General features: G+C 40.8%; 1 protein-coding gene across 8 annotated transcripts in view; it reads left to right on the top strand.

Annotated features, from left to right (window-relative positions):
• LOC139814111 (uncharacterized) overlaps nucleotides 1-13,568 on the top strand; it is a 130,967-nt gene that overhangs the window by 45,328 nt on the left and 72,071 nt on the right. For all 8 annotated transcript variants that reach the window (XR_011732337.1, XM_071780117.1, XM_071780116.1 and 5 more), the window contains one exon: nucleotides 1,337-1,522. Coding sequence is in view for 5 of the 8 variants with exons in the window: in XM_071780110.1 (XP_071636211.1) it covers nucleotides 1,337-1,522 (186 nt within the window). In the remaining 3 variants the exon portion in view is untranslated. The remainder of the gene's footprint in view (nucleotides 1-1,336; nucleotides 1,523-13,568) is intronic.

Genomic DNA, 13,568 nt, shown 5'->3' with positions numbered 1-13,568 from the left:
ATAATTATTTTTAAAAATTATGTAATTGTGTGCGGTCAAGAAAACATATATTTGTAAATTTTTCTTAATTGCAATTATGTACTTATGTCTAGCAATTTATCTTATTATTTCACGTATAAAAGTATCAAAGTGAAATCGAAAACTAAATGTTTTACGAATTATTCACATTTCATTCTGGCACATTTAGACATAAGATATAAAATATCTCATGTCAAACTTTTTGATAATTTTATCTTAATACTTTTATAAGTAGAATATCTAAAGGAAGCATATTACACGAAAACGTGACATGATCCCATCTTTAAAAATATCGATAACGTTGATACCTTACAAAAAATCCGTGAATAATTTGTTTCATGTATCATATTTTTTTTTAAATTGTAAAACACTTGAGAAATCGTTTAAGCAACTTTTTCATAAAATTTCCTTCTTCGGAATTATTTAGTAACTTTTAAAATAGAACATCCTGTATATTTCTTTTTACGGATCTATATCTCTTCCCTCTTATTACTGACGATGAAAAATGTTTCTTATCTTTAGAACTTATCTAGCTGATATTGCTCGATAAACCGACAAATTGAAATATACAGAAAGGTCATGACGCCATCACTAAAATAAACATCACCGTTGGTGCGAAAAGGATTTGAAATACGTGTTTGATCCGATAATACTTTATCGATCGGATAAGAATTAGAACTCTTTAAATTGATTACGAGAGGAACATATATACGGCAAACACAATTTCGCGGTCGAAAGAAACAAGAAAAGAAAAAGGTATAAAACAGACGACTTCAAATATTAACTAATTTAAGCGGCATTTCGAATGTTTTATTTATTGTTACATGAAATTTATGGGATTGCGGGACTTAAAAGATTTTTATTCCCGCGTGTATACTTTTGTAAATAATTTATTACAAGACGGGAAAAGGCTGAATATCTCTCCTTGTTTTTTGCGCATTGAGATAATAAATTTATTCTGTTTTTCTAGTATAAATAAGTTTAAAGTAAAATACATTCTCTATCCATACAAACACCAAAATTTTACCTATCACGTTCTGATAAAAAAAAAAATTATTCTGATTTTTGCAAAAAGTACTACTGAAATAATTTAAATGAATCATGCGACACTTCAATTATATCTGCTCGAAATTGTTGCTCGATTTTCGCGGCTCTTATCTTGCGCTGGATATTACCGACGGTAGACGCTTTGCTGCACGATCGACCATTGGTAGGACCTCATCTGTACCCGGTACATACCCGGTGGGAAAAGAATAACCGCGCGAGAGTTTCAGTATCGATCCCCTTGACCAACGTCTTTTTCCCGTTGATGTTTCAGCGAGCAGTCAACGCCACATCGCCATCTGCCTGGGACTCTGCGAGGTTCCCTGAGCCATTCTCATAATCACCATCACAATCATCCCCACAGACATGAACTACCACCGTCGACGTACCTCACACCCCCACCACCACCAGCAGCGTCGAGTTACATCACGGTGCAGCGCGGCTGCGCTCTGCATTCGAGGTGAGTAACACCCGGTATATGCTCTCGCGGTAGATACTCTCTCTCTGTATCCCTCCGGACTGGTTTGAGGAGCTGATGAATTTGGCACTAATTTGCTCTGCGAGTGTCAATAGACAGTTTATTTCACTTTCATGAGATGACTTCTTGAAAGTTTACATTTTTTATCTGCACAGATTTTGAAATCATAGAGAAGTGGAGGATTGTAAGGGAATTACCCTCTTTTCTCTGAGATTATTCAGACTGATCCTTTTACGGCCTTTATATGTAAAAGCTGTGCAAGAAATCCCGAATAAGCCCTAGAAAAGGATTAGAATATTATATATTGTATAATAAAGGATAAATATAATATTCTATGCTTCTATTTTCTAACATGATTCACAAGTATGTTTAACAAGCAATTTTTATCATTAATACTATTCAACTATTAATTTTGCTACGTAATGAATCTTTATAGTTTTCCATTATTATAGTCTCCAGAAATGAGTCTTATAACTTCCATTCCATGATTGTAATAAAATGTATGTAAAAAAAGAAGAAAACTATAGATGCCATATATAAAACGAAACACGTTAAAGACAGCATACCCCTTTTCAGTGTGATGGTTACACGTACCTCTCGATAAAAAGAGAAATATATAAGAATGAGACTCGTTCTTTCCGCGAAATGCTTGCTATTCAAAGCAGTATGCGCAGTCTGACAGGGAAAATACGAACGGATAGCGTTGCTTGCTTGTTGCGGATTCTACGACAGCACGATGAGGCCTTTTATTCGGAAATGCGCCGCGGATGATCGATCACGTCGCGTGTTCAGCAACAATTCACTTCGAGAGTTGGAGGTTCTTGATAGCATTAGATTTTAATTACGACTTTGATCACGTCGCTCTATTATTATTTCATTCTATTGTCGATTACGGTTCTCTTTGCATTGTCGAACTTCTATTCAATTTACAACATCTATAGCGAAGTACTTTGTTATTTCAAACAGAGGATCGATCATTTTCGTTTTAAAAACAAATACATGTTTGGGTGTAGTTGATAATTTATACGAGCTATATATAATTTAACAAACATTTTTTCCTGCTATTCCCAATTGGAAAAAAATCACTGGCAATTTTATTAAAATCGGCTATAAACATACATATATCTGTGTCAAGTTCGAGATGTCCGAGGAATTGATTTAAAGGACAGTGTTACATAAAAAGGCGAGTGATATATCGGAGATGTTTAAATATACGCGCATCTAAATCTTGCAAGCTGTACCACTGGCGATCAAAAGTGACGTAATTCCGATTTCTGTATTCACCGTAAGCAATCCCCGTGTCCTTCACAAACGCGACGGCTTTCGAAATACACGCGCGGCGAGCGAAAAATCGGGTCCGCGGATCACGTTTTCCCGGCGCCGCCGCCGGCCGGGGGGATTACGGAAGGGTTTCCGATATGCGTACAAATCAGCCGAGTTGCTTGTACTGTATACATACAGTAACTTGCCGAGCGAATCCCTCTCGCCTTTCGCGTGCCGTGATAAAGGAAATAAAGAGGTTCTTGTCGCCCTGCCCCACTTCGTCCTCCTTTATTCCCCTTTATTCCCTTCCACTCGCGGCGCCGTTTAAATCATCAACCGGATGGGAGAGAGAACGCCCGCTCTTCTCTTTTTGCTATCCCTTCGAGCTTAGCGCGTTTAATTTTCTATTTAATAACGCCGCGATATCGATTCTCGATTAATGATGGTGGATTTCGCGGATTACCTATGAATTCTTTAGTAAACCCGGGATAGATTCTGCGCGGTGTGGATACATATTTTATAAAATATCTCACCTTATACTTCTTTTAATTTTCTTGTTTGCGTTAAGTGCTTTATCGTGCAAGACTCGTTATCGCAAACGATGTTTCCGATGACTGAAAATACCGCAAGCGTCGTTTAACGCGGCACGGAGACCCGCGTTTCCGATAACGACCTCGCTCTCGTTCGTGTACATAAGCCACCTAGAAATTAGATCGACGCAGTTCGTATTAATGATGAAAGTAAGAAGGATTCTGAGGAGTTTGAAGAAAGTGGTCGAAGAACTTGCTCAACCCTCCTTCTCCCCTTCTCGAAGCAGCCCCGAGAGTTTGCCTCGCTGCTCGACGTTAAATCTCGCGCAGCATCGGCATTTTTGCCGGACGGATCCCATCAGCTTCTTTAATTTCTCAACTGCCAGGTCTCACCGTAGCTCATCCGGTCGATGTCGCTCTATGATGTTCGCGAGAAACGGAAAATCGCGTTACTGTTGCAGAAAACCGCGAATGAGTCGAAGGGTAATAGCGCTCACGTAGAGTAGACTCGATACCATCGAATAACAATCATAATAACCGTTGCGTTTTCAAACTAATTGGACATATAAATTGCGATAAACGGCGGCGCGTTGCCCGAGAGAACGTTTTGACACGTTTCTAACGCGATTCCGCGGTGTCGCGACTTCAAGCGACGGACGTATCTGGATGGATTCTGCCCGTCCGGCGAGGGAGCGGCAAAAATAAGAGAATGAATCTATGATTAATGCTTCGTCGTAACTTACAAGCAATATTTCCTCCGGAATTTCGCGATTTTTGCGTTACCCGCGAACAAAGGGACGCGAAATTAATTTTTGTGACCGTGTTGCCCGTCGCACTTCGCTATCCGTTTTCACGCTCGCTCGTGAGCGCGTGGTGAGTTTCGGCTTTAATTTCCACGCGGGTCGATTCGTCGTAATTTCTGCATGCGCGGTAATCCATTCGCAAAACGTATCTCGCGACGCGCCCCGCGAAACGGGGAACCCCACTGTCGCGGAGCTTTGTGTAAGTGCGTGCCGTAAGTTTATCCGTCGTGGCGTCTCCACCATAACGGCGCCGAGAGTCTCGTCGCGCCATTACTTTTCATCCCTTATCCCTTCTTCCTTTTATCACCGCTCTCCCCGTCGACGGTGGAATGCTTCGTTATCCTACGCTTTAGAAGCTCTCGCTTTCGGTTCTTCCGCGACAATAGAATAATTCAATTGTACGTATAATACAATAATAGGGGCTTCTTATTCATGGTCGGTATACTCCTCATTTGAGTTTTGAGTTTCCTGTTTTGTACTTAGAGATACTGTGACGCTATAGATTGTTCGTCGAGAATCGGTTGAGTTATTTTTATGGTGCAGAATTGTGTCTTTGACGCTTGAGATTGTAGCTCTTACCCTTTTGTCACCGTATCCATTTTAATCACGGTATCTTCTGCCTTGTATTAACATGTGCAATTATATATGTAAACGTAACCAAATTGTTACGATTTTACGATATAAAAAATAATATCCGGAAGCATATCATGTTGAATTCATCGGACTTAGAATTTTGATCATAAAATATCAATTAAAAATATTCTAAAAAATTATTAAAATTATTTTTAATATTTTTCAACAGAATATAATGTATTATAATCGTTTATTCACAGCAACTTATAAAAGCATGAATATTTCTGAATTTAAAAATTCCACTTTTTGAAATTTACATATAATCTTGGACTACAGATTAATACGTCTCGTGACGAAAAGGTGCAGTTATGTTATGGAGTGTCAAAAGCACACGCGTGCATTCTCCCTTCTTCTCTCCCCCTTTTTCTCTCTCTCTCTCTCTCTCTCTCTCTCTCTCTCTCTCTCTCTCTCTTCCTTTCTCCTTATGATGTCGACGCGTCGCCGTCTCCTTTCATCTTCCTTCACGGGCGACTGATAACATGTGATTAACGTCCTCGTTATCCGTCACGCCCGGGCACCAATTCTTCGCTCTTGCGTCCCTCCCCCCTTTGTCCCCGACCCTTCGTTTCTGCCGTCCGCAATAGGTTCGACCTGGACGGGTTTCGCTTACTCTCGTGGAAATTTCGCTTCCGTCCCCATTTCTCGGTTCCCATTTCTCTCTTTCCACCTTTCTGCGGTACCGTTCCCGCGTCCCACCTGTCGTCCACGCGCCGTTAAACGACAGGGCACGAGGGGACGATGACGACGATAAAAAGAAAAATGCGCGCTCCGCGACGAAATTACCGCGAGCTCCAGACGCTTCGTCACTTTTCACCACGGCGATTAAATATCCTCGGTTTCAACGGAGCCGGCGGAAATTTACGCCGTGTCTTTCCGCCGGCTCCGCTCTCTCTCTCTCGGTTTTCTTCGACGTGGGGATCGAGCCACACGCGAAATTAAACACGATGGAGGGACCGGGAACGCCGGCAACTCGGAAAAGCGGTTTATCGATCTTCGACGAAATAACAAAACGAGACACGTTAATCGATATGTGCAGGGTGACTAGTCGCTTTTGAACATGATTAAGATTAACGATTTGGGATTACTTTTCGGATACAAACGTAAGACTATTTTTATTTCACTGCTCGCCATTCAACGTACGATATACTATTCTCGTAGCATAAAAAAATTTTTTAACGCAGTAAGTATATCTATATAGATAATGAATTTTTTTTAGTAATTATTTTACACGAATATACGCGAATATGCAAAGATCGTCGCTGATTAATATAATTTCAGTCAACGTAATTGATAATCTCTTAATACGCTTACTCCGCGCGCGTCGCTATATAATCTCTCATTAATCTTTCGCAAGTCTTTCAACGCAGCAGAGTGAATCTTCGATTAATCCATCAGAGATCGCAGTAATCTCCAGTTCGTTAAAAAAAATACAAGACAGATCATAATTCCGCGCGAGCATTGTGCTTTGTATAGACGCAGCTAATAGCGAGACTCGAACAAGACAAGGATAGAATCTGCGGAAACTGCACTGGCGAGAAGACTCGTCAAACGGGCGAAAACGTAATAGAAGAAGAGAGAAAGAGGGATGGGGTTGCGAAAGGGTTTCCATTCGATCGGGTCTTATCGGTCAGTCGGTGGCATCGCTCTCCCAGGGCGCGCTGTTCCGATCGCTTCGTGCCAGGTCCGAACGATGCCATGCATCACTGGGACCCAGGACGACGGTCGAGGACCATCTCGTCCTTTATTTCACTCCTCGCATGGAAATGTCCGGCGAAATGTCCCCGTATCTTTCCGTCACGTGTCCACGAGGCTGAAAGCTTCCAGAGATGCGCGCTTTCTGTCCGTGAAAATGTTTCAACGTTTCCGCGAACGCGAAGACGCCGCGCGGGAGCGACGTAAATTTCTTAGTACGCTTTTACGACTGGGAGGATGATAGTCTGTGAATGCTCATGATTTTCTCATTTGACTGTAATCCCTGCGAATTATCTACGATGGTACCGTGATGAAAAAGGTTGGGAAAAATTTCTCTCCAAACATCAAATTCATTTAGACGTAAATTTCAGCGTGTCGTTGTTATCTTGGAAAAACATTTCGTCGACTATTCACCTCTAAATACTACCATTATGTAATATATATATCATGTAATATCACTAGAGTCTCGGTAATCGAATGATAAAGTGCTCGGAAAATTGGAAAATTCAGGTTGAACTGAAATTATGTTTCTCGTAACAAATAAATTTGTAGTAATTACGAGTGTCTGTCAGATGCGAATTAGCATCTATTAATTACTGAGTAATGTGAATTGTAATTTTGGTAGCATATGACTACGTTTCGACGAAAGATCGAGTCAAGTACCTGTATTGTCGAGATAAAGCTAGAAAATTAATATTAGGCCGATAATCCGCGCGATTATGTACAGTCTTCTATTTACTTATTCACAATATTATCCTATTTATTTATCTTTTCTATTTCTTTATTCATGACGTGCTTTAACAATTGAAAAGTGGCTAGCTCCGATCCTTGCACATGCAACGAAATTCAGTGAAGAGGATTAACGAAGTCGCATTCCGCTGCGCTAGTAGGCGCGCTGGAATTTGCCGTACCGTAATGTTTCCGCGGGATAGGTCGAAGATGGAAGGGGGAAAACGGTAGTGAACGGCCGGCGCGCGTTGTCTCGAAGTCCATAAATAACTTAAGTCCGGGCTATACATCGTGCTCTCGGGGTGTGTTATTTCCTCCGCGGGATGAAGCATCCCCCGTGTTATCGGGGGGGGGGGGGGGGGGGGGGGGTCCCGGATATCTCCGGAGAAAGTCTCTCATTGTACGCGGACATTCGGCTATTAACTCTCCGCGAGCGAAAAGACCGGTGTCGGGTGGTATTCGATCCGGTGCGACACACGCCACGGGTGGTATATCCGCCGATGATAGACGCGTTATACAAAAGCTTAGCCGAACGGCGAGCTCGCCGGCAAACAAATTTTATCTTGCGGCGAGGGGGATTATAGGGGGTGGGATTCTCACTCCGCGACTCCGCGTCGGTCGACGCACGGTCGTCGTTCACGGTGACGGGTAATCCCTCGGAAGCGCGCGCGTCTCGCTTCCGCACGGGATGATATCCACGGGGATATTCGGGATATTCGGGACACGGTAACTCCTCGCGGCCAAGTCAATCCCGCCCGATCGCCCCGGAGACCAGAACAAACGTTCTGCCTCGACCGCTTTAACCGGGCTTTCGATTATTAATCCACGGACGCGAGCGATACCACGAAGGCGGAGTTTGAAGGCTGGTTAATTAACTGATGCGTTTATATCCGTCGCATCCCCGCGCCGGATCGGTGCAACATCGCGCGCTAATTAATTCCATTCTCATGCGCAACTTTTTAATCCACTTAACGTAATACCGTGTCAACGCGTCGCGCTTGTCCGGCCTCCCGCTTTCTTGCCGCTTTCGGCGCGGAGCGTATTTGTTTTAAGCTCGCTGTGCTGCGATTAGAAGCGATTATCCCCCGCATATTTCCACGGGATTCGTATACTCCCCGGAATATATAAAAAGAGATAACTAAGTAGTAATTACTTTCGTTCACTTCGGGACGGCAGAGAAGTGTTAAAGATTTTTGGAGTATCCGTCGTTGAACTAATAAGGAAAGTTTTCCTACCTTTAATCAGCGCGAAATAAGAACGGATAACGTTAATCCGCTTAGGACTTCATTAAAGTAGATATTCTTATTCGAGAATTCTTAAGTAAGATTGAGGATTTCGGTCTCGTGGCTACCGAGAGTCCAAAAGATTTCTCAAGATTCTGCGCTAGTTGGGATTTCTTGTCTCTGATACGAATGTATGTGCCTTGTGGTACATGGTGTATGCTGCTTCTCGTTCGTCTCAATTTGGGACCGCGGGAAAGCACGTCTCGGCATCGTGTTTCAGGTGCCAAAGTTCTTCGAGATAACCCAACCCTCGTGCACACGGATCTCGTTATATAGATGCAAATGCATTATGCGTACGGCCCTCGCAACATCTATTCGGAAACACGCGCCTCTTGTTGTCCGTCGCCGCGGTTGCAATCCGTATTCATGCACGTGCAGTTTACACAATTATATATCATATGTATGGATACGTATATTTATATATATACATGTGCTAAAGCAAATATTAGGATTAAGACGTTATCAGGTTGAAAATTGTAAATATCAATTGGTATTCACAATTATGGATAACGTCTTTATCCTAATATTAGTTTAAGCTGAGGTCTGTTGCAATAATTATCTCATTACCTCTAAAAAATCTCTTCTACTTTTAGTTATTTCGGTTTTATTTTATTAGATATTAGAGTTGCGGTCACTTCGTATTGAGAAAAATTATTTACTATTATATTATAAATAATTTTGCATATTAACTTGCCATTCTTCCCTTTATCTATTTATCTTTTGCGCGGAAATTTCACACCCGGTGCCACAAACTGAGGACCCGGAACTTGCATACACGTACACATACGTTGTGTGTCGCAGCTTTTACACGACCGCGCGCGTGCGGTCATGCATCTTACTAACGGCGTGTCTCCACGATACATCGCTTTGTGTGGTTAGCTGAAGCTAGTCTGGTATCGTGCTCGGAAAGCGGCAAAGCCATCCACCTTCGCGAGCGGACACCGCGATATAGAATCTCGCTTTAACGTTTTAATAATGGACGCTGTGCATATTTAAGCAACGATTTTGCGCATGTCTTGGCACGCACGGTTACATCAACGCGATATTAACGTTATGACACGCTATCGGCGCTTCTTGCGCATTCAACTTAATAACTTGAAGAGAGTAAGGAAAAAGACACTTGATGTGATACTCGAATATATATATTAACGAAAATTGCCTTATTATTATCACAGAGAGAATGGACCAGCTCATCGCGGTCAACTTTAACAAGAATAAAAAAGAAAAAGAAAAAATTTTAAAAGAATGCACTTATTATTTCATCTATAGAAGTGACTCTTTTCAAAGAGTTTGAGAAACCTTGATACTTCGCGAATCACATACAATTTGCGCGAGAAGATTTTATCAATATTTTCAATCGCAAATCGTTTAGCATATGTTTTTCAAACATTTATGACAGACCGTAAATGAGACGAAATCCACCTTTACATCGACAACGCTCTAACGATGTTAAAATAAATTCCGTCCCATTTCTCGTAATTATCTTGAATCCGTAAAGTATTAACGAAGAAAGGGGAGTCGTACGCTTCGATTTAACGCGAAGTGACCCTTTGGAAATGTCACCGTTGCGCGATCTCCGGTTTAGCGATAACTACCCGGAGCGTGTCGTGAATATCAAGTATTTTCCCGAATCAGGAAAACTTGCGAAACTTGTCTTGTGTCTGCTGCAGTGATAACGCGGGTGTCGCGGGCGAAAGATGGATCGGTTACGCGAGTGTATTTAATACGGCAATACACACATACACGATCCCGCAATGCGCCTCGTATTATTATGTAATTGTGCGGGGGGGAGGGAGAGTGAGTTTACGCCGCCTGTACGGCGTTTTACGATTCAATGCGCCCGCAGCCTACGACGATACCGTACGTTATTAACGAATAAAAGACGATATTGCCTACAAACTTTATAGAAGAATACTTGCCGTGCTTCGTGCCCCGGCCGGATAACGAAACATAAAACCACTCGATAAAGACCTTCGATATTACCGGATCCTGAATAAAAGGTCACTCTTAAACCCAGCCGAACGACCAACGGGGCGCGGAGGAAAAGTTTGAAACTTTTTCAATTTTCGATACCATTACGGGTTTCGATATATTTAATCTCCCTTCTCTCGAATTGTAAAATTCACGTTCGCCTCGAATCGCGTTAAGCGTTATATCGCGCGTTAATATTACAGCGGGGACGTTTGCACATGAACGATATCGTCGATAAGCTTGCTTTCAGACAGGTAAGGAATTCAGATGACACTTTCGCATTTCGAAGCCCGCGCTCGAATTTCCTTTCGAGGCACGTCGATCTCGAGGCGGAGCATCATCGGAGATACGAAATACGTGCCTTCGACTTCTTTTCACGTGACTTCTGCATTTCCCTTCGATCGGGAGGTCGGGAGTCGGAGGGTCGACGCCGTCCTTCGCGACGGTATGAACGAGACGACGTTATCAAAGTCGCGCGACCGGAAACGGCCACGAAACGATCGAAGGGAAGAATTCTCGTCGCACGAGGGAGGAACAAAGGAGGCACCGACGAATCGTCGTGCGCTAAACATTATGCGACTCGTTGCGCCGGCAAACGCGCAAAATTACGGTTCTGTAACGCCGTACAACATCATTTCGCATTAGCGCAACGATAACCGACCGCATCGCACGTATGTTGCACGCGCGTTACATAATAAACGCGTGCCCCATTGTTTATTGCATAACCACGTTACGGTACAGCTATCGCTATGGTGTCTGGCACTCGCATGGTTGACTATAACACGTGACTATACAGTATACAGCGGTGCGCTCGTTATCCCAGAGATTTACTGCACCACATTTCAATTCCCACAACAGTTTAAAATTAGCTACCTTTCCTTCAGATTCGCTTGAATTCCCTTAGAAATTAATTACAGGATTGCGTTGTAGATTTCTTTATGTATTCCCCAGAAATCCAACTTTTCCTAGTTGCAAAAATAATGTGCGGTCGGTCACGAAAACTTAGGAACGACGAGGACATTAAGAATGTAGAGAGAACGCTTATATTCACGTGATAATATATCGTGGACCTAGTATGTCACGGGAAGGCGAAACGGAGGTCAAAGTTGAAAGCTGACCAAATATAAGAGCTCCTTTGCTCTCACCATGATGATCCCCGTCATCTATTGACGTGAGTGACACGTCCGTTGCGATCTGTTGATCTAACACGCACGTGAGAGAGGAATTCTGTTATTCGACAAGTACTCTTCTCTACATAATACAGATGACTGATACGTATTATTCTTAATGCCAAATATATTTGCAATCGATCGCAAGTTAAAAAGTACCATTAAAATTCTGTTCGACTCGTTTACTGGATCGTCATGCGAACCCACACTTACCGTACATATACAGAAGTATCGAAACCGCCAATATATAAAAAATATGAAACATTTTTAAAAAATGTTTTGAATAAAAAATTTTAAAGTTAGATACGTATAATGCATGCAATACATTTTTTAGAACATGTGTTTTTCATGAGACGTTTTATATATAAACGTAACTGATATTTTTTTTAATTATATATTTATTTAAATAAATTAATTCCTAATTATTCTGTGTATGAAAGTCAAAATTATTAAAAATCAATTTTTACGATACTATTTTATTTTAACATATTTTGATATAAAATATGAAATACTTTTTAAAATACTAATTTTTCCATTATCTTGTGATACTTTAAAGTTTTTATATACACAATAGAATGAGATATAAATTAATAAATGAAAAACAACATATAACTGCATTTAAAATAAATATGCAGTTCCCCGTTGCAAATTACAAATCTTTTAAAAATACAATAAATATTTGTGTTGTCAACTGATCATTTTACTCCGTGCATAAAAGAAATAAAATAATCGAATATTTTGATATTTTGTATCAAAATAAGTCATAATTAAATATATTTCATAATTATTTTTTTGTCGCTACTTATTATTAATACTAATACGTACAAAAATAATTAAGTTATTTTCAATATTAATATTTGCAGAGTTATCAAGGAATTATGTAAAAAAATATTACGATCTTATTTGAAAAAATCGCCGGAAAGTACATCTCATGAAAATTCACGCTCTAAAAAATTTATTTATACGCATTATACTTCCCTCTTAAAAACTTTTTATCTGAAATTTATTTTACGTCATAATAAAATGTGAAATATCTTCTTGTACTACTGATTTTTTATGACTTTATCCTAATACTTGTATGCAAAATGATTCGAGGAGAATTGTCAAAGCATGAATATAAAGAAAATATTGTTGTTCCATTTAAAAAATATCTCGACGATAAAAAGTTTTTAAGAGGAAAGTATAATGCGTATAAATAAATTTTTTAAAGCGTGAATTTTCATGAGGTGTACTTTTCGGCGATATTTTTTCAAATGAGATCGTAATATTTTTTTTGCATAATTCCTTGATAACTCTGCAAATATTAATATTGAAAATAACTTAATTATTTTTGCAAATATTAATATTACATAATAAAAATACATGATATAAAAAAATGCGTTGCATGCATTATATTACCCTTTTGCAATATCCTTAAAACTTTTATTTACAACTTTTCCTCAAAATTGCTTCGTGGTTGATATATGTATTTGGAGGTTCCGATGCTTTTCCCTCGCTCTATACATCTACATGAATCGTACATGACCGTAGTCGATGAGAATGAATGCTGTGGTATCGAGAGCCCCTCTGGCGAACGCCATTCGCCATTCTATAGTAAACTCTTTGCCGGTAGTGCTTTCCAGTGACATCGCACTCGTGCGATCTTTGTTCGGCCTGAAGCGTATCGTTTTGCACACGCGTGTTTATGGGTCACGTCGCTCGTTGTTCATTCATGGCCGGAACTTCGCCGCTATCGCGTTCGATCGCGTATAAAACGCGGGAGACATTGTTGTCTAAAGAAGATTATTGTTGGGCGATATTTTCCTGAAAGATCCCCTTTAATACTTCTTCATGGCGGCTTAGCCTCGTCGCTCAACGACGTGATGATAATAAAGTGAACGCCTCGCTGGCACTGACAATGAGTCGGAGATATATACGGGTGCCGAGAAGCTAACGACCCTAATTCTTCTAATTAC

The sequence above is a fragment of the Temnothorax longispinosus genome, chromosome 6 (genome assembly GCF_030848805.1).
Source record: "Temnothorax longispinosus isolate EJ_2023e chromosome 6, Tlon_JGU_v1, whole genome shotgun sequence".
Lineage (NCBI taxonomy): Eukaryota > Metazoa > Arthropoda > Insecta > Hymenoptera > Formicidae > Temnothorax > Temnothorax longispinosus.
This window is presented reverse-complemented; position numbering and strand designations above follow the sequence as displayed.